Here is a 22,395-nt window from a genome sequence, read left to right on the forward strand (position 1 = left end):
ACTATTTTGATTCCATTATTTATTTTTATTTAAATGCATTGAAATATATATATTGCTTCGATTATCTATTTGGATATAGCAAAGTACCTTCATGAACAGAAGTTGGTACTTTTAATAATAGAGTAACAAAATAAAAATAACAGTCAAAATATTCCCTAACTTTTTTTTTAAATGAAATTACTTTCATTAATAACAGTCAAAATATTCCCTTACTTTTACTCATATATTCCCATAACAATTCACAATAATCCAAAAGGAAAAAACACATCAAGTACAACCAAGGATTACCACAGAAGATGGACCAACAACCGACCCTACCCATCCATTCTTGATGCTTTTAATAAAAGAATACTAAAAATAAAATAATAGTCCAAATATACCCCTACTTTTGCCCATATATTCCCACTTACTATTCACGCTAATATAAAGAAAAATACACCCCAAGAACAACCAATGACTAGAACGAATTCTGAACATTTGCTCTTTTATAAAGATAATAGATAGATAGAAATAGATTTGTGGAGGAATGAACACTTAACGGAATGCCATCGTTCTCAAATAGAACTCTTCCCCACAGCACGATGGCTCTAGCTTGAAAATTTATACAAGGGATCAATATAGCGAGAGAAGAAGATCAGACAACAAACAGCAGTCTCCTAACCCACTATGCCATCTTGTTATCTGCTTTATGCATGTTTCTAATAACAGCAGTCACTTGCTCAATCTGATCTTCCCCAGAACAAGAAGACAGAAGAACTTTTGCGGTTCCCCCATCGGGATAACAACCACTATCAATCATTTCTTCAAAAATTTCTATACACCTAGAGTACTGTTTCATTCTAGAGTAAGCACCGAGTCTAGATGTCCAGGTCACGACGTCTGGCCTCAAGTTCTTATAGGAAAGTGACATAAAAAGCTCTTCCATTTTCTGAAGAAACCCAGCCCGTCCATATATGTTGATCAAGATGTTGTAAGTGCTGATATCAAGTCTGCATGCTCCATTCTCCATCGCACTCAATACCTGTTCCATTTTCTCAAAATGACCTAGCCGGCCGTATAGATTCAGCATCGTGTTGAGGATAAAAGTATCTGGCGCGAGCCCAAACTTGTGCATATGTTTAACAATTTCTTCACATTTGGATGAGTTGCCCATTCTTGAGTAGGATGATAAAAGCAATGTGAAGGATTTCATGGTAGGTGCTATTTCGAGGCGAATCATTTCATCAAAGACAGCTTGTGCACCTGAAATATAAAAAAAAAGGAAGTTTTAGAGACTAAAAATAGAGTGAAGAGAAGAACATGAATACAATATTTATGCAGTTTGGAAAATGGCCTACCTCCACAAGGGAAAAGTGATACGAAAACGTACACCTTCTCGAAAAGCTCGTTCAAAACTTCGTTATTTCATGTGGACTGCTAGTGATGGATAGATATTTAGAAACAATGGAAGTTCAAAACGCACAAATAACAGATGAGAAGCACCTCTTGTTCCAATGATAGATATATATTAGTGGGCAAATTAATATTTATAGCTCCTACTCACCATTTTTTATGGCCTATAGGTGAATCGAGGAATTGAGATGAAATGCCGAAAGAAAGGGAAAAAATCGCATTTGTTTCCGTGTATGGGTGTCATGCCAAGGAAAGGAAAAAAGAGCCACACACATTTTTAGGCTGTAGGCACGGCTAAGAGTGGTCTAAAAGATTCAAAGCAAGAAAGAAAGCATGGACTCGTGTTGGGCTTCAAGGATAAATCGTGTCTTTTGTGCAAGATGTGAAACACGATGACAACAAGAAAGAGGGAAGCAAGACCGTTAAAATAGAAGAAAAAGAGAGAGGAAAAGGGGCCCATTTTGCTTACCGTGTGTTCGTGTGTTTGACAACCAGGATTTGAGAGGATTTCGTGGGATTTGGAATTGGATTTGGAAATTCAAGTATTTGAAATTCCATTTGGTGTTTAGTTTAAAATTTAAAAATGGTATTTACAAATCCATTTCTTGTTTGGAGAAAAAAGGATTCGAATTTGGAATTTTAAAATTTTACTAAATTATCCTTAGAAATCATATAAACATAAATAACTAAAAAAATTTAGAAATTAATAATTCTTCTCTATTATTTGTATTTGTAAATTCAAAAATTAATTATTATTTATTAATCATAGTGCACATAAAATAATAATTAAAAAATCATCAAACAACTTCAAACTTTAACATGAAATTAATTATTAAACGTAAAAAGAGGCATTGGTAATTACTATAATTTTTATTATATTAATCAGTAAATAACACAAGAAACTTATAAAATTTAAACGAAATCTTTCAACTTCTAAATTAGAAATTTTTGGTGGAGAATGATGTGTTGGATAAAAAAATAATTTTATGTTTTTAAAATCCAAATCCCACCAGATCTTATCAAATTTGATGGGATTTGGATATAACTGTTGAAATCCCATGAAATCCTAAGCAAATCCGAATCTTTGTTTTTTGAACATCTTGTCAAACAATAAAAATAAGATTTTGAAATCCAAAACCGACAATCAGAAAAATTTGGAGCCCCACATATTTTCAGCCGACAATGAAGAATTTGGAAGAGAGGAGCACGAAAGGGCAGAAGGAAGACAGAGGAAGGAAGAAAAAATGATCAACACGGATGGACGTCGAGAGGTCAGTCTTATTACTAAAATTTGTTCTTTATTTTATTTTGGATTGACGAGAAACATTAATTAACATAGTTTTTCATTGTAAGTATGAAGTTTATTTATTTTATCTAAATTAATGGAACTTTCGCTCGAAATATGATTTCATTATTATTGCTTGATTGAATCCTGAATTTCTTGAGTACATGTTTTATTGTTTTTAATGCTTTCAAGATTAGCTACGTTTAAATGATTATATATATATATTATATAACATAATTGAGATCGAGAGATGAAACTATAATAAGATATAATGTCATAGATTTCGATTGAAATATAGATCGATATCAAATGCATGCAGTGATAGCCATACTTAATCAGTCAAAGTCTAAAGGTTTTCACCTAGATTTAATGTGATACTGATTTATCAAACAATTCAAAGAGATTTAATTGTTATAGATTAATATTAGGTTTGATATAACTCGAAATAATATATTAATTATCTAGGAAAAGCCGAACATATGGAAATTCAATAAAACATAATATGAGATTTGTTGGGGATTATTGTAATGGTTACACCTCCTTGCTATTTAATTTTTAATTGTTTTGGTTGGAATTGAGTTTTTGTCTTGTTTTATTTTTGTTTGGTTTATTTGAATTCTTCTATGTCCTAGGTTAAATGTAGTTTAAATAATTTTATTTTGTACTTGTTAGTTAGTCCTTGTATATATCTATGCTAGACTTGATTTTAATTTGTGCTATAAAATTGTTATTTATTTATATTAGATTTATTTTGGTTGAAAAATAGAAATTTAATCTCATGATAAGCAAATATCTTACAATTACGATATTAATGTTCATGCATCACTACAAAAAACAAGTTCCTCAGTACATGTATGAAAGTCCTTGGTACTTATTTAATAATGTAATCAAATCCTTGTATATGAAAACAATTCAAACCAAGTAAATTTGACCGACCTCGGTGTATCGCATTCAAAACAGTCTATAAAGTGTTTCTCATATCCAAACGTGCTCTTTTTTAATTAACAAGGCATGACAAATTTGCAAAATAAAATGAAAACACAGATGTTACCTCCATGAAGACCTGCTCTCCCATAAGCGTCAACCAGTATATTGTATGAGGCTCTATCTGGTTCACATCCCATTTGATGGATAAGTGCAAAAATTTCTGCAGCACCAAAGGGAAAACCTGCACGACTGTCAAAATAGTAGATTGAGTAACTTGTCAGATGGTTCGGGTCTAAGTGAATTTTATCAACAATACCTGTAAGCTTCCATGAGGGCGTTGTATGCATATACATCAGGCTCATGACCTGCTTCTTGCAGTTGTTCAAAGATCTCTTCTGCCTTTTCACAAAGTCCATCTCTTGCTAATGCATTTACCAAAGCAGTATAAGTGCAAATATTAGGTTCACACTTTTTACTCCTCATCTCACCAAATACCTCTAAGGCCATGTAGGATTTATTTTCCTGTCAATCACGAGAAACTGAAGGTGAAACAAATGAAGCCTATACACCAAAACAAACATCTGGTAGAGAAATAACGTCTGGACATCAAAATATATCATTGAGCTATACAAACTAGCACAATCAATTTCAGCATCAAGGTTGTATTTTTACTAATATGAAACTTACGATAGATGTGAGAAGTTAAATCTATCTTCGGAGGGCATGCAGAGGCATACAAAAAGTAAGTAAAATGATGTATTACATCTAACAATATTCATTCCTGGAAATGATAAAAGACATCTTCCGCAAAAAAAACTCATAGAGGATCACCTTTCCATATAAGTTGATCATCATTGTGTAAGTCTCAGGAGAAAGTTCACAATTCTCTCTTTTCATCCTCTGGAAAATAGTAATAGCTTGCTGAGAATTGTTTCCTTTTACAAGCCCATCAATATATGAATTATATGCAATGGTACCTGAAGATTTGATGATAAATTATGAGAAATGCATGATTCAAATGTTAATATTCCTCCCCAGTTTTCATCATAATTCGATTATTCTTATATATCTAATTTATGTTTAAAGAAGATAACTAGATCATTAAATAGTCACATACCTGGAGGAAGACCATTTTTTTGCATCTCAACAAAGACAGCTTCAGCATGCTCCAAGAACCCACATTTACCGTACACTTTTAAAAGAAGTGCATAAGTATCCTCTGTAGGGATGCATCGAGCTTCAAGGAGTTCAGCATAGGTGGATTCTGCCTTTTTAAAATGTAATTTTTGTCCATAAGCCTCGATAAGTAGATTATAGCAAATTACGTCAGGCTTGAAAGGGCTCCTGCGTGTTAACCATTCGCAAATCTGCAAAAAGATTTATAGCGTGCGTATTACAAACAATACAATTCATATAAAATTAAGTAATACATTCCAAGCCACAGAGGTAGGGTGAACATATTCTCGTCTCCCTTTCCCAGCGAACTGAATCAAAAATTGTTGTTTTTCATAAACTAATACATTCTCAAATAATTTTAGGCTTATTTACAATCTAAAAAAGATAGAATGGTATGACAAATGTACCGATATGATTGGATCCCATTTTTTTCTGAGACGAAGTCTGACCACCACGTTGATTAAGTCATCCCAAGTGGTGTTAGTAGGAGGCAAATTTCCTAAGGAAGACCAAATTCTATCTATGCTTATGTCCTTTTGAACAAAGTCGAGAATCTGCAGGGCAATGGGGCTTAGCACAGGGAAAATTCCATTAACGAATCCAGATCCAAACTTCCATCCTTGGCCCCTCAAAGAACCACCTGAACAAAATGAAGGCTTCAGCATCACTGCTGACTTCACCCTGCATCTGTAAAAATCAACTCAGTATTTATCACCTTTCTTTCTCGAAACCTTTTTATGATTGAAGCTTCTCAGTTTCCCACGTTTGTCAATGAAAATGCTATCACGTCGGTCAATGAAAAGGCTGTCCTTTTTCCATTTCCCGATAGATTCAACACTGCTATCTTTTCTCCTCCGCTTGTATTTATCTTCAAGGTGTCTATGTTCATTTATAATAAAAGTTGAAGGGCATTTGACAAAGATCCTACAAATAAATAGGCAGATAAGAAATTGCAGCATATCTCCTGTGAGTTCTTACAACATCTGAAGAAACAGAGAGTAAATCAATAACATGACAAGACACTTCGAAGTTTGGATACATAGTCAACAAAATTGTTAGTCAAATCCATTGAATTCACTTAAACCATCATTAAGTTAGAATGATAACAAGTGTTTTAAGGGCATCCAAAAAAGAAAAAGAACTGCATTGTTGGCCAATCGAGACGAGACTGCCATGATGAGTTTTTTACACCATACACTTCTTGGAACCGAAAAGAGAGGCAGTCTATGATACTCAACCAACAGAAATATACAAATTAAATAACTTATTTTTTGCAGATAGCGATTTAGAATGCGTGAAAGTGGTGAAAACAAAGTAAAAGGGCAAGAACGAGTAATTCATCTAATGATATAATAAAAAGGAATTGAAGTTTATAAAGAGAGGAACTACAATCAAGAAGAAGAGACTTGCATGAACGCACACATAGACCACAAAATTTGATTTGATTTGGGTTTTGCTCAAATTACAGAGATTGCTTTTCTTTAGTATTCACTATCTCAGAAAGTGTGTACATATATATAGATACATACATATATTTAGATACGCACACATGTGATTAGTACAATTATAGTCTAAATAAGTAGGACATTGATTTGAATTTTCTCTGTTTAAGTTATCTAAACAATTAAAATGCCTTCGAAATTGTGGATTTCAAATGACTAAATATGAATGCACCCTTAAGGAATATACAAGTTTCTTCTGTTGTAGGCCAGTTCATTAACAAACAAACGGATTATAAATTTATGAAAAAGTTGCATTTTAACTCATCTAACAAAGTAAATCTAAGAAACAAAGCGAGAAACTTCTTAAATAGCTTCAGTGTAAGCTGGTATGTTTATCAGCCATCTCGTGACGATGATTATAACATGAATATATATGAACTTAGATGCAACTGTAATGCAATTTTCATTTTTTTTCCTACACCAAAAAAATATAAATAAGCTTCATAACAGATATATTCTAATGAATCTTGTAATGAACCTTGAAACTCCTTTAGAACTTGTGACTTTTTGAGAATGAACCGTAAAACTCCTATTTGCTGAATCTGACGTTGTTCAAACAATGTTTTCACTTGAAGCTACCATGCAACTACGTCATTCGCATTTACACCTCAACCTTTGAGGTTCCTGAGCCATGTTGAGAAAATAAACATCCTTATGAGGTGTTGGCCTCTTTTGTATGTTGCTGAACACAATGATAGGGATAAGTGTAAGTTTGGACGAAAGAACACTAGAAGCCCCACTATTGTTTATTCTACAAAAAAGAGGTGGAGTACACGTGGGAAGAGAAATATAGAGGGGGACCGAGTTAGTTAGGCATTCAACATGTTTTTCATTGTAGACTCTTGCTAGGGATATTATTATGTTTGTTACAGAGCATTGCCTTCGGGATTTTACATCACTTCAGCAAATCAATACATGGTTCATTTCCTAAAATTTCTGTTGCATCGTTCTTAATCCAGTGTTTTCTTGATTGATTTACATATAAACCTCTATCACACAATCTATACCTTGCCGTATTAGCCTGAACTATGGCCAACAACTCAATCATTGTCAACTGCCAAGGTACAGGAAAGTATGGAATTCTCTTAGTTTTCTTACGCTTCATGCTTTCTCTAAGAATCTTTCCTTAATGATGAGCTCTAACATTATATCTTTTAAATTTCAGTTTGGAGGATCAATTAAGAACAAGTATTACAATCAAGCTCAATATGATGAAGTAAGAAGTGAATTTGTCTGTCATGTGAGTGCCTAACTGGTTATATACGTTGTGATAAATTTGTGGATTGTACTTGTTGATACACTTGTGGTAAATTTGTGATTGCCTAATTGGTCTCATGATTTTTTAGTAGTTAACACATATATGAATGATTTTGAATGAATTATTTTGCATGACAAATACCTAAACCATATTTTGGTTGAATGATTTAATGAGTCTAATTCATTTTTAGTCGTAGATATTGTAATACTGTTGTATGTATATTTGTTCAATTTTAGTGAAATGAAAAATATTTTTAACTTCATTACTTTATTTAAAAAATGAAGTTAAAGGTAATTCAAATCCTTCAAAAATTATTAAATTAGTGGTAGTCAACAATTACTTCATTAAATTAAAATTATGTTTAAGTAAACTATTGTTTATACTTCTATACAACAAATAAATGGGGAAGTGTTGAGATAAGCATGCATGAGTGAGAGTAGTATAGTGGTAGGTGACCTCCTAGGAAATTCTCGTGCGTCAAGTTGCTGACGTTGCACCACTTGATCTAGTTGGTTAGATGGGCCATAAAAGAGTACGCTAGATCTTAACGGGTAATATTCTCTCTGCTGGGGACATGGCCGATGGTAGGGAAAGGTGAAGACTGATCTCTAAGTGATATGAGACAATAGCAGCAGATAGAGACGCACCACCCAGAACTCATGAGCCTAACAGTCCGACCCATTAGCACCCAAGTAGATGCACTCTGTGTTGCCAGAAATATAAGAAAATAAAGTTGCACTTTGACTAACAGTTATAGCTTTTGGCCTAGTGATAAGAACTTTATCCTAACAATTTGTATCAGAGCGAGGTCATGGGTTCAAGTCTCCCAGAAAACATAAGGGGGAATGTTGGGTTAACCATGTATTAGTGAGAGTAGTAATGAGATGAATGACCTTTTGGGAAGTTTTCGTACGTCAAACTGCTGTCGTTGTGCTGCTTGATCTGGTTAATTAGGTGGGTCGTAAAAGAGTAGCGCCACATCTTAACGGGTAATTGTCTCTGCTATGGACATGGCCGATGGTAGGGAACATAGTTGTCAAAGTCGACAACGTGAGAGTCGCCACCAAACAAGAACATTGCCCCTGTGGCCATTCTAGGCGCTCACTAAGGCGAGCTCACATTGGAAGGTCACCCAAGCGCGCTTGATTACTATTATTTTTTTAAATTGAAAAACCGAGAAATTGCATTTAGTTTTTTTTAATTACTAGTTTAAAAAACAAATGGCCCAAACTCAGACCCAAACCCAAACCCAGCAACCCAAGTCCCCAACGTAAAATAAAAGGAGTGGCCAGAACGCATAGAAAAAGAGAAAGCGCAACCGCAGAAGTGCATAATGAAAAAGAGAGCGTTGTGGTGAGGACCGAGATGTTGGTTTGCCTCGTACCAATTTTGAAGACATTCCGTCAGGTCTTATTTCTACTTCATCTTGAATAGCTACAGCAGATTTTGCTAATTTGTATACGTATGTATTATGTAACCTAAAATGAGTTAACTGGAATGTAGAGAAACCCAAAATGTTATTATTTATTTGATGTTGTATATTTGATGGATGAATTTAGTTGCATGCATTATTGTGAATTTAGTTCCATATTAATGTCGACTTCTGAAAATTTGGAGAATCGAAAAGATCCTGGCTAGAACAATGGGAAATTAATCAATCCAAAAAAAACTAACTCCGTGTAATGTGTTTATGTGGCAAAATTCTCAAGGGAGGAATTTTTTGTCTCAAGCAAAATCTTGTTGGAGGCCATCGAAATGCCAAAGCATGTCCAAAATGCTCTGAGCATGTTAGAACTGAAATTCAAGTTTACATGTAAAAAAAAAGAGATCAAACAGCAAATGCACATGAATCCTAATTTTGATGAATTTGTTGAGCAATTGGAAATTTTCAAAGATGATGTTATGTTTCCAATCCCTCGAAAAGAGAAACAACCAATGTTAAGTTCAACAGCGTATTCCGCCACCATCCCCCCTGTTTCCTCAAGTCAAGAAACAAAGATAGTTGGTCCTCTTGATTATTTCTTTGCCAATGATATTGATCAAGTTGTGAATCGAGGAAAGCAAAAAATACCTAAAGATTCAAAGAAATATGATGAACGTCAGAAAAAAGTGAGAGACTCTGTTGTGCAGTATTTTGTCAAATAGATGTACGATGCAAGTATTATGTTCAACGTTAAAAACTATGATAACTTTAAGGAATTTTGTAGAGCTGCATCTTACTGTACTCATGCATGCTTGGAAGCCCCCAAGTTACCATGAAGTTACGGTAATTTATTTAAATAAAAAAACAAAGTACGAAAATTCTTTTGAAAGGATACAAGGCAAACTATCAAAAATATGGATGCACATTAATGGCTGATGGATGGACGGATGAAAAAAATATAACTTTGATTAATTTTTTGGTGAACGGTCTAAGAGAGACAATATTTTTGGAATATGTGGATGCCTACGACTTTTCTCATACAGGTATAAAGTTGTTTGACTTACTTGAAAAATTATATGGAGCAAATCGGTCCAAAGAATGTTGTTCAAGTGGTTACAAATAATGCATCTGTAAAAATTTCACCAGGTATGAGACGTGAATTCAAGTGGTTACTTTTAATAAGTATTAAATTTGTTCATAGTTGTCAAAGGCGACGCCACCAAGTGAGGACCCTGTACTTGGGGTAATCCCAGGTACAGGGATTTAATAAGGCGAGCCCAGACGCTCGCCTGGACTAGCCTTGGAAGTTGGAAGTTCACTCAGGCGCCCTTAGTGAAATTTTTTTTTTATTTACTTGTTTAAAACAAAAGGCCCAAACCCAAACTCTAGCAACCCAACACTCACATTGGAATTAGAAGAAGAGAACGCTGAACAAAAGAACGAAGTGAGGACATCTACATCTTAAACAACCAGAAAAATACTGATTTCACATCTTTTGGATGAGGAGGAAAAAAATTGATGTTGACCAAGAAAAATACAAGTCCGAAAGTTCTGGGGACTTTGATGATTCGATGAAAGAAGATGAACTTGATTTGAATAATTTAAAATTTTTAATCATGTTGCTAATTACTACGAACTTATTAATTATTTTTTTGTTTTGAGTGACATTGTGACTAATTATTTCATATTTTAAATATATTTATTCTAACATAAATATATATATTTTTTTAAATTTAAAAATGTGTGACTTGCTTCGGTAAGGCACGTGCCTTGTGCCTTCCGCCGTGCGACTTGTGTCTCAGGTTCCATGGTCCTTATCCGCCTCGATGCGCCTTGCGCACTTAACAATATGGTAAAAAAAAAGATAAGACTGATTTCTAAGGGATATGATACAACACCAACAGCTAGACAAGCACCTCTCCTTATTCACAAGCCTAAGAGCCTGACCCGTCAGCACTCAAGTAGGTGCACTCTTCACTGGCACAAGTATAAGGAAATAAAATTGCGTCTTGGCTAATATTTATAGTTTTTGATCTAGTGGTAAGCGCTTGATTCTAAATAAAGTAATAAAATAAACATACTTCAAAAAGTTCAAAATTATGGCGAAGTACAAGAAAACATTTACTTCATTACAATTCAAACTATGGTAAAGTCGTCCGGATCAATATTTCATTAAAATTATACTTTGTTGCAGTCACATATAATTAAATATTTTGCTATTTGATGAAACAATAGAGGTAAATGCAATATTTTATTTCACCACAATAACAAAACTGTGAAGTTATACAACTACATTACTTCTACAATCGATGTAGATACCCCGTTAACTGACGATACAGACGTAGTAAAATATGTATTTACTTCATCAATCAATGTTACATATGAAGAAATATAAGATCATTCGCTACATTAATTTACGAAATCGATTAAGTAAAAGACGCTTTTGAATCGGTCTAATTTCGAACCGATTTTGCCTCTTTAGACCGGTCAAAGACTTCGCTTTTTTATGGGCTACGACCTTGGTTTCAATGCTAAGCACCTTTTTACTTCATGTGCATCTATTTCGGTATTTATCTATCTATTACTTTGTTTAATATTTGAAGTATATCACCGAATTTCTACGGGTGCTTTTTCGTATTATTAGAACAAACTGGCACTGTAGCTCTCATCGACCTTGAGCATTCTGATTGAGCCATTCATGACCTTGTATTGTAAGCAATTGCATATACTTTGGCTCACGCGATTTCTTCTATTCCGACCCTTCTATAGTATCATAGTTAGTATCTACTGAGTCGGATGACTAATCATTAGTGTTGTGCGGCCTTCAGTGAATTCAAAATTTTAGAACATGGCACTAAAGAAATGTTGTGAGAATAAATTTTTTGACTCTAGGCATTAAAGGGAACAGTTTGTGCTAGAAACCATGCACGTACAGCTGAGATGTACAGTATGTTATCAAGCTTCTAGGTACTATTAACGTGTACGACCGTATGTGGAATGTGTGTAAGATACTTATGAAGTTTCTATTTTGGCTAAGCACCAGTGTTAAGATTTCTGGGACGAAATCCAATAGATAGGGGGTGAGTTGTAACGCCTAAAGCTATATATATGTCAGATACAAGTCACAAGCATTTTAAATAAATAATTTAATATTAATGGCACCTTGCTATGTACTTGGTCTAACTGTATAGTCTTGTATATAAAATAAATTTTGGTCACCCCTCTTACCATCTACCTAGACCAACCATATAAGAATAGTAAATTCGTTATTGTTGCACCTGTCATCTTCTTCCTCTGCGTCACTGGGTTCTTGAATCAACAGTTTCTGTAGGTCATCATCCGTGATATTTTCTTGGAGTTCCTCGAACTTGGCTTGACATCTTGAAGCGGAAATCGAAATCCCATCGAACCCACAAGTTCTTGAACGAAACAGGAAAGTAGAAAAATGGGCGGTGGTGGGAACTTTGGGAACACAAGCAATGCAACCAGCGAGGTTTGAATATGCGGCGGCCATCTTCACTCTGCTTGTTTTCACGCACAGCCTTTGCTTTGGAGGGGATAATATCAATTATCCTTCATTCAACCAATAATTGAGTCCCACGTAAGCAGAACTTGGGAGACTGAACTGATTTTATCGGAGGAAAACAACTTTTGAATATTAATATATTCTTTTAAATATTTTCACATTATTTTTTTATCACATATGTTCACATTTTATTGACGTTAACTTGTAATTTATTTTTTCATTACTTCAAAAATTATTATATAGTGTATTAATTCGATAAAAATTCAACCTTAACTCAAATTATTATATTGATACAGAATTATAATGAAAATATCCCAAACCACAAATTTATTACAATTACAAAAAAAAAATATATTTGAAGATGAAGAACTGAATTGAAATGAAAATGAAATCCTTCTTTATTCTGTAAAAATATTTACAAAGATCTGATACAAATGGAACTCGAGCTACGCTTAAATACATGTGCGGAAGATCAGAGAAGTAAAGTAGAATTGAAAATGCGACTTATATTCTAGTACTCCCCTCATGGAGAATGAATATTTTGAATGCCCATCTTGACTTGTAATCTTGCTGGAAAAAGTGGCTTCGTAAATAAGTTGGCAGCTGTAATTGAGAAGAAACATGCATCATTTCAAGGAGACCCAGCTTGAATCTTTTCCTCAACAATATGACAATTGATCTCGATGTGTTTAGTTCTTTCACGAAAGATCAGATTAATTAGAAGATATGCTTGGTTGTCAGAGAACAAGACTACTGGAAGGGGAACTAAACATGTAAATCAGTGAATAATGATTGACATCAGGAACCTGAACTTTATGCAGCTTTCTTGAGCCCATAAAGTGGATTTATGCAGTTTAGATAGTGCATTATGAGGCAACAACTCCCCCTTACGCTGTTGAAAACCAGGGGGCAAAGCCATGCATACTTCTTCATTTAAGTCACCGTGCAGAAAGGAATTATTGACATCTAACTGCATTAAAAACCACCCACGTACGATAGCCAAGGCTAAAAGAATCCTGAATGGCACATCGGAATAATTTTTGAAGTAGGACATATAGGAATTCAAGTGATGCAATACACTTGATTATTTTATTTAACTTAATTGTTTTTGGATATAATCTGCAGATTACATAAGCGTATTTATAAATCAAATCTCACATTTTCAAGACTTATTAACTCCACTCTTTGACTAGCTATTCAACCTTCCTAGATGACATTCAAATTACTAGCAAATATTCTAGAAAATGACTCTAAAATTTACAAATTATCTTAATACTCTCCTTAATTTTTAATTTTCAATTGCTGCTTGAACTTTCTCGAATTTCTCCTTGGTAAATGCTTTGGTTAGAAAATCTGAAACTTGATTATATGTGTTAATAAACTCCATTTGAATATACTCTGTGCTTACTAATTCTCGAATAAAGTGATGTCGAAGTTTAATATGCTTTGAATGAGAATGAAATACTGTGTTCTTTGTCATTGCCATAGGTGACATGTTATCACAATAAATTTTGTTAGCTGACTTTGAACTTGCTGCAAGTCACCAATATTTATCCTTAACCAAGTTGCATCACATGTTGCTTCTATTGTTGCAATATACTCAGCTCAGCTGATGATAGAGCAACTGTCTTTTGCTTCTTTGAGCTCCAAGCTATCACTTTTGAGCCAAGACAGAATATGTATCTAGAAGTGCTCTTCCTGTCATCTTGAGATCCTGCCCAATCGCTATCAGTAACCCAACCAATTTGTTATCTTGATCATTGACATAATGTAGTCAAAGCTTTTTTGTTCCTTGCAATTACCTTAGGATTCTTTTAGCTGCAGTAAAATGAACTTTGGAAGGATCATGCATAAATCTTGAAACAACACCAACTGCAAATGAAATATCAGGCATCATACGAGTAACATAAATAAGTGATCCAACAAAACTTCGATAGATATTTGGATCCACTTTTTCAGACCCATCATTTAGTTGCAACTTCTCACTCGGCATCATTGCAGTGCTAACATGCTTGCCATTTGCCATGCAGAATTTTTTGAACAAATCCTCTACGTACTTTTCTTGTGAGAGAAAAATCTCTCCATTAGCTTGTCTTATTTGAATGCCAAGGAAATACTTCATCATTCCAAGAATAGTCATTTCGAAATATGCCATCATTTTCTCCTTGAACTCCTTCAAAAAAAATCGTATTAGTTCCAAAGTAAATCAAATCATCAACATATAAACATACCACTATGAAATCATTCCCATCCTTTTTCATATATATATAGAGCTGGTTCATTCTTGCTTCTTTCAAAACCATTTTTGAGAAAATACCCATCAATTTTGCAATTCCAAGATCTAGTGGCTTGCTTCAAATCATACAAGGCCTTTCATAGTTTGTAAACCTTATCTTATTTTCCTTCAATCAAGAAACCCATTAACAATATTGAATCAAGTTTTATTGAACTCGAGTTGAATTTTGCAAGTATTTTTTAGGCTTCCTCAAGATCATGCTTGACTCTGCAAAGCTCAAGATCTTTTTTACTTAACACAACTTCAAGTCGAGACACACTTTCTTTCAGGTCTGCATTATTTTAGAGAGGATCTAATTATCTTATTTCTTTTGATCTAATCTTTGTATAGCTCTTTGTACATAGTCTGCACACTTTCTAAGGTGAGTTCATCTGAATCAACATCCTGGATTTCTTGATTGCTCGAGTTACCGTTAGTTTTAGCATTGAGACACAGATTTTGAAGTGGTGTTACGACCCGGTGTTGCAGCACTTGAGACAACACCTAGCGGGTTGACTTGCAGCCAGTGTTTTTCTTTCAAAACTGCAGACATGGAAGAATGATCTTCTCATTTACTGGATTCCAATTCTTCTTCTGAGTAATCATCACTCAAAGAGACGGTCATGCCTTTGTTCTTACGAATTCTGTTTGCACATTCATTTGCGTAATAATCGAATCCAGAACAATCTTTGCATTAGACCGAATCTAGTCTCTTAAGATGTGGTCGATCCATCAATCCATTCTTTGGTTTAAGATGTCCTTGAGAAAGTGCAGGTCTCATATTCTTTTCAAAAATGACAAACTTAGGTTTCGGTGGTTGAATGATTTTTGTTGGGCTAAGCATACATGAGTGAGAGTAGTACTGGGATGGGTCAACTCTTGGGAAGTTCTCATGCTTCAAGTTGTTGGCGTTGTGCCGCTTGATCTGATTGACTAAGTGGGCCGTAAAAGAGTGACACCAGATCTTGACGGATAATACTGTCTCTGCTGGGGACAGGGACGACGGTAGGGAAAGGGTAAAAGACTGATCTTTAAAGGATATGAGACAGCACCAGTAGATATACAAGCACATCCTCGTATTCATGGGCCTAACAGTTCGACCTATTAGCACCCAAGTAGGTGCATTCTGCTCTGTCACAAGTATAAGGAAATAAAGTTGCACCTTGGCTAACAACTATTGTAAGATCCAAAATTAAGATGATGTAATCCAGCTGCATTCAAATCTAGGAGAAAATACAAAATAGCTAATTAAATGATTTTAACTGCTTAATTGAATATGATATGCATTGTTGGATGTATAAAATGTATTTTCTGCAAGAATGCATGTAAACTGTATTTTTAAAGATTATTCAAGATGCGATCGAGGAATGGAGACCAATGGCTGAAAAAGTGAAAATATTTTTATCAAAGAATTGTTTTTAATTATTTAAAATAAGGTTGATGCTATTTGATATTTTGAAAATAAGGTGTTTTTAGGTGATTTTATACGTCGAGTTTTTTAACGGTATTCAATTTTCGATGAAATATGAATTTTTCGAGAACTCAACTAATATTTTCACGAAATTTCCTAAACGAAATATTTTAATTATGTATTAATGAGCTTATTGGGCCTATTGTACGATGGTAATGAGCTTAGGCTTACACTAGGAATTTTATATCAAATATTAAAAAGCCTAAACCCCCCCCCCCCCCCATTCTTTTTCGTAACACACGCCCATTCCCCTCAACAACAAGGACTCTCCCCTCCCCCTCAAACACACGCACACACGAGTTTTTATCAAGGGAAGGCCACAGTTTTGCAAAGGAAATTCAGCCAAGGTTCTTCGTCACTGTTCTTCGCTTTTCAACGTATTTGTCCTGCGTAATATATGCAAAGGCACACCATAAACTTTATTTTCTCATCTATCTCACCCTATTACGTATTGAAATTGTGTTTGCATGAAAATATGTTTACCTTGAATTTATATTTCTTTTTATGCACTTTCATTTGAATAAATTATGTTTACATATTCCAGAACTTGATATATTATCGCATGAAGGGGTTGCCATGTTTGGGGATCAAGGACGGACGTTTTTTAAACGAGTATAATGGCCATATGATGTATGGTTAAGGTCTGCACACGCCTAGGAGGAAGCTTGATCAAATTATTGCATGTAGGGTTCTAAGGTTCGGTTGGGAGGCTTCGCGGCGTGCGGTTCGAACTAGGGCTCGACCGGAGCTCAGGCTGGACGTGACACGGGGTGAGGAAGAGTCATAGCCATGCTAGGACTCAAGCACGACAGTAGGAAAATAGCCCATGCAAGGTGGGACATTCCCAAGCTAACAGGAATAATTGTTGTGCATGGGAATCATGGCTCGGACAGGGTGGTCAAGGCTCGGCTAGGGTCGTCCCAAAATGTGTAGTGTGTATTGTCGTTCCTGAACTGACACATGTTGGGATAATGAGCATAACTTTTTACTCCGACCTTCAAATGACATGAAACTAAATGGGGATGCAAGCCAAGACATAGGGCTACAACCTGCCTGTTTACCACTTTTTCAAATTATGAAGGGAAGAGACGTTTCTGGAGCGATCTTTGATGAAGTTGTGTGCAGGAACAAAATGTTTGGCGCTCGAGCGGTAAGATGTTACCGCCTGAGCGTCCCTGTACTAAAAATTCTGTATTTTTACATAAATTTCTGCGTCCGAGCGGTAGAATATTACCGCCCGAGCGCCATTGCACGACATTTTCAGTATTTTGGCAGAAAGTTCTGCACCTGAGCAGTAAGACCGCCCGAGCGCCGCTGATTATAATAAAGGATAAGTTTCAAATTTTCTAAGCATCTTCACCATTTCATCTTCACTTTTTCACAGCAAACAGACGGGAACCCTTCCTCCAAATGCTATTTTTTTTCTTCTTCTTCTTCTTCTTCTTCTTCTTCTTCTTCATTTTGAAGCTAGAGTTGAATTCTCCACCTCAAGATCATCCTAGAGTTGTAAGTGTTCATCTTTAATGGTTGTTATATATGTAGAGGATCATAAAGGGATGAATTTCACCTAGTATAGACATAGTGACTGAATTTTTGATATACTTGACAGTATAGGAGTGAGAAACATCGTCTCAAACCAATATTTGTACGCTTGGATAGTAAGTTGTCATGTTCTTGAAGTAATACAAGAGTAATATTATGTCACAGTTCTTCGAGGGTAAGGCACTACACTTCATCCACACATGGGGAACTCGGCAAGTAAATATCTTTATATCCCATAGTTTATGATAAGTTATGTGCTTTTACGTGGCCTACTTGTAGGCTAAGTTGGCATGTTCTTGAAGTAATACATGAGTAATATTATGAATTTCAAATGTTTTCCATTGATTATTGCTTTATGTACATTGTTAGTATGTTTATTGATGAAAACATAGCACCATATTCCATTTTTATTTATTAAATATGAAAAAATTTCATGAATATTGAAGATATGTGCTATGTCATGAACATGGACATAAAAGAAAAGGAAAATGACTAATTTTTATATGATATATGAGCTTGTTGACATCATGGGTGGTTTTAAGTCCACTAAACCTATTGGTCAATATATGTTCATGGGACGTGGGGTTGTCACAGGGCACCCTGACGTACAACACAATAGTATCTATATAATAAAGCAATCACGGTAGTACATGTCAACTAATGAGGCTCAAATACAGAAATGAACATGAATATATGCTATGGTATGACATGGTTTATTGATTCATTGTTGGTCACGACTCGATATGTATAATCCTTTGATGCATATTGATACGTGTAAGTGCCAACTTATTGAGTTTTATAGACTCACGTAGCTCATGTTTTATAGGATCGGGTAATGAAGATACATAGGATGTCGGTTCGCCAATGGATGCTTGTGACGTGCCTTACCTCGATAAGAATCTGGACGTCTTATTGTATAGCTTCCACATATGTATTATAATGGATTTTATGTCAGGGTTTGAAACAAGTTTCACGATGTTTATGACTATATGTATAACGATACGGTGTATGTTTGTATATGAAGATATGCTTGGAAGTACATATAGATGTTTTTTCTTGAGTTTTTGGCTATTACAAAATGTAGGGACATCATTCCAAAAATTTTATAAACCGTCAAATTGATAGAGACAGGCAACAACGAAGGTAACAGTACTTTCAAAAGAGTCGAGGAACAGGACAAGACAAAAGAACCGATAGCAAAGGTACTCAACCAGAGGAACCCCGTGGAAAGGGTCCCCCTCCACGTAAGGAACAGGAAAGACCACATTGTCCTAAATGTGGCAAACCCCATGGTGGTGAATGTATGCAAGGTAAAAATGTTTGTTATCGTTACAAAAAGCCATGGCATCTCGCTAGAAATTGTACATGGAGTTCTGAGAAAGTGCGAGGGTGTCCAATATATGTCCAATGCCGTGAGATGTATGCCAATTTGATAGTTCTGAAAATTACTAATTTTGATGTAATACTGGGAATGGATTGGCTCTCAAAGTATAGAGTTACGATTGAATGTGGCATGAAAATGATCAATTTTGCGCCAGTAGGAGCTGAACCATTCACAGTAACAAGTGCATATATATTCTTCCCTCTTCCGATAATCTCTTGTATGAAGGCATGTAAATTACTACAGAATGGGTGTCAAGGGTATTTAGAATCTGTTTTAATTATTGACCCACATGTTTGTGAGTTAAAAGATACAGATGTTGTTTGTGAATTCCCAGAGGTATTTCCCAATGATATAACAGGCTTACCCCTAGATAGAGAGATCGAATTTGTGATTAATGTTGTGGCAGGAACTTATCCGATCTCAAAAGCTCCTTATTGATTATCTCTTACATAAATGAAGGAATTGAAAGAACAGTTACAGTAATTACTTGATAAAGGGTTTATTAGACCGAGCTTTTCACTGTAGGGTGCATCTGTTTTATTTGTGAAGAAGAAAGACGGTACCCTTCGTCTATCTATTGATTATAGGGAGTTAAACAAAGTGACAATAAAAAATAGATATCCACTCCCTAGAATTGATGATTTATTTGATCAATTACAAGGAGCTGTTATCTTCTCAAAGATTGATTTACGATCATACTATTATCAATCAAAAGTAAAGTCAGCCGATATCTCAAAAAATGCCTTTCGAACCAGGTATAGGTATTATGAATTTCTTGTAATACCATTTGTACTAACAAATGCTCCAACTAGTTTGAACAAGTAGCATTCTTGGGCCATATCATCTCAAAAGAAGGCATATATGTGGATCCAAGCAAGATTGAAGCAGTTAATAACTGGCTACGACCAACTACTGTTACCAAGGTATGTAGTTTCCTTGGGTTAGCTGGTTATTACCATCGTTTTATAGCAGAATTTTCTAGGATAACATTGCCTTTGATTGCTTTAACACAAAAGAATGTGAACTTTGTATGGAACGAAGCATGTGATCGCAGTTTGCCAGAGTTAAAAACAAAATTGACATCAGCACCGGTCCTTGCTATTCCAGAAGGACCAGAAAATATTGTGGTATATAGTGATGCTTCAAAACAAGGTTTAGGAGCAGTCTTAATGCAGCACGGGAAGGTGATTGCTTATGCATCAAGACAATTGAAGGAATATGAAAAGAACTATCTTCCACATGATTTAGAACTGGAAGCAGTGATATTTGTGTTGAAAATATGGCGTCATTATCTGTATGGTGAGCAGTATGAAATATACACTGACCACAAGAGTTTGAAATAATTTTTCACGCAAAATGAGTTGAATGTGTGACAACGACGTTGGTTGGAATGAGTGAAGGATTATGATTGTGTTATTAATTATCATCCAGGTGATGCCAATGTTGTTACAGATGCCTTAAGTCGAAAATCCAGTTCTATTGCCGCGATGCAAGTACAAGAACAAATTTTATAAGATTTACAGAACTTGCAGATTGAGGTTATTCCAAATGGAGCTGCAATCCGGTTATCAACCCTCATGGTTCGACCAAGACTTGAAGACAGAATCAAGGCTGAACAAAGTGCAGATAATGAATTACAACAACTGAGACAACGAGATGAGGGAAAAAGAAATTTGAACTTTGAATTAATGGGGAACAAATGTGGACATATCGAGGTAGATTGTGTGCGCAAAAAAAAAGGAACGATAATAACCGACATTCTTATAGATGCTCATGCTACACCCTATTCGATTCATCCAGGAGTCACGAATATGTACAAAGATTTAAAACCATTATTTTGGTGGTCAGATATGAAAAAGGACATTGCTCAATTTGTTGCACAATGCTTCACTTGTCAACAGGTCAAGACTGAACATCAAAGACCAGCAGGACTCCTGAAACCATTACACATTCCTGAGTTGAAATGAGAACATATTACAATAGATTTCATCCTTGGTTTACCAAGAACACAAAGATGATTCAATGCTATATAGGTTATTGCCGATCGGCTTACAAAATCAGCTCAATTTCTTCCGGTGCAGATCACAAATACGATGAATCAATATGCTGAAGAATACATCGAAGAGATAGTGAGGCTTCGTGGCATCCCAGTGTCCATTGTATCTGATAGAGATCCCAAATTTACGTCTCCATTTTGGAAAATTTTACATCATGCTATGGAAACTCGATTAGCATTGAGTACATCATTTCACCCTCAAACTGATGGACAATCAAAACAAGTGAATCAGATCTTAGAAGATATGTTGAGGGGTTGTACTATTGACTTTCTAGGCAGTTGGGACAGTAAACTTGAAAATACCTCGGCTTTTTTTTAAAAAAAAAAACATAAACTTCGAAAATCACCATTCAAACTAAATTAACATTTTCATTGACCAAAATAACTTAGCATTTTAAACTTCAATTGTATAAAATAAATCTCTAAATCGTCCAATAACCAAAAATCATACGTCGACCTTTAAAAAGATCAACTAACAATAAAATAAAGCATAAAAATCCCTAATAAAGTCATTAACATAAAATTTTCAAATCTTTTATCTATCAAGCTAGTGCGGGAAAAAACGTTCCATCGGGAGTGTACTGCAGCACTCGATCCACTCAATCGTCAGCGCCTCCCATTATATTATCAAATCATGCATCGTACCAACCTAGTGAGTGTAATGACTCTGTACGTTCTAAAGATTAATAACAAATAATACATATACAATCACATGCATTTAAAAATCATATTTTTATTTAAAATAGCTTTTAAACATAATTAAACCATTTAAAATAATTTTAAACATAAATAAATCATTTAAATACTTTTAAGCATAAATCATATATCATAAAAATCGTAAAGCTTTCAATCCTTTATCATTTTGGATGAAGCTTGATCCTTGAAAGTGACTAGCTTTTATCATTTGATTGACTAATCAGTCTTTAGCTCTACATGGCCCATGGGGGTGGGCACTAGGCTCCACCGTAGAAATACGATCGTCGGGGTCTCTCTGGGGCGTTGTCCCGTAAAAAGGGTTTCTCTGGGGCCTTGGCCCTCACGATATCCTCACAAAATCATATATCACATTTTGTCACAGTCAATTAACATCCCTCAAAATATTTTTCATTTTCTTTTAAAAGTGTAAAATATCGTAAATTTCAAAAAATAGCATTTTAACAGTAAAAATTGCACAGCTT

General features: G+C 34.9%; 1 protein-coding gene across 1 annotated transcript; it reads right to left on the reverse strand.

Moving 5' to 3' along the window:
* Positions 1–213: 213 nt before the first annotated feature.
* On the reverse strand, positions 214–12,549 carry LOC140811544 (uncharacterized). Its single transcript, XM_073169481.1, has 8 exons — positions 12,242–12,549; positions 5,496–5,704; positions 5,188–5,420; positions 4,722–4,971; positions 4,436–4,581; positions 3,921–4,126; positions 3,729–3,853; positions 214–1,242 (listed from the first exon to the last, which is right to left on the reverse strand). Exons 1-8 carry the CDS (start codon positions 12,475–12,477, stop codon positions 665–667), a joined length of 1,983 nt encoding a protein of 660 aa, XP_073025582.1. The 5' UTR covers positions 12,478–12,549; the 3' UTR covers positions 214–664.
* Positions 12,550–22,395: the final 9,846 nt, after the last annotated feature.

Source organism: Primulina eburnea, chromosome 14 (genome assembly GCF_022965805.1).
Source record: "Primulina eburnea isolate SZY01 chromosome 14, ASM2296580v1, whole genome shotgun sequence".
Taxonomy (NCBI): Eukaryota; Viridiplantae; Streptophyta; class Magnoliopsida; order Lamiales; family Gesneriaceae; genus Primulina; species Primulina eburnea.

Coding starts and splice junctions, on each gene's coding strand:
- LOC140811544 (XM_073169481.1), bottom strand. CDS start 12,477: ATGGCCGCCGCATATTCAAACCTCGCTGGTTGCATTGCTTGTGTTCCC. Junction 4,582..4,721: donor AAAAAATGGTCTTCCTCCAG/GTATGTGACTAT, acceptor TCAAATCTTCAG/GTACCATTGCATATAATTCA. Junction 1,243..3,728: donor GAGAGCAGGTCTTCATGGAG/GTAACATCTGTG, acceptor TTTATATTTCAG/GTGCACAAGCTGTCTTTGAT.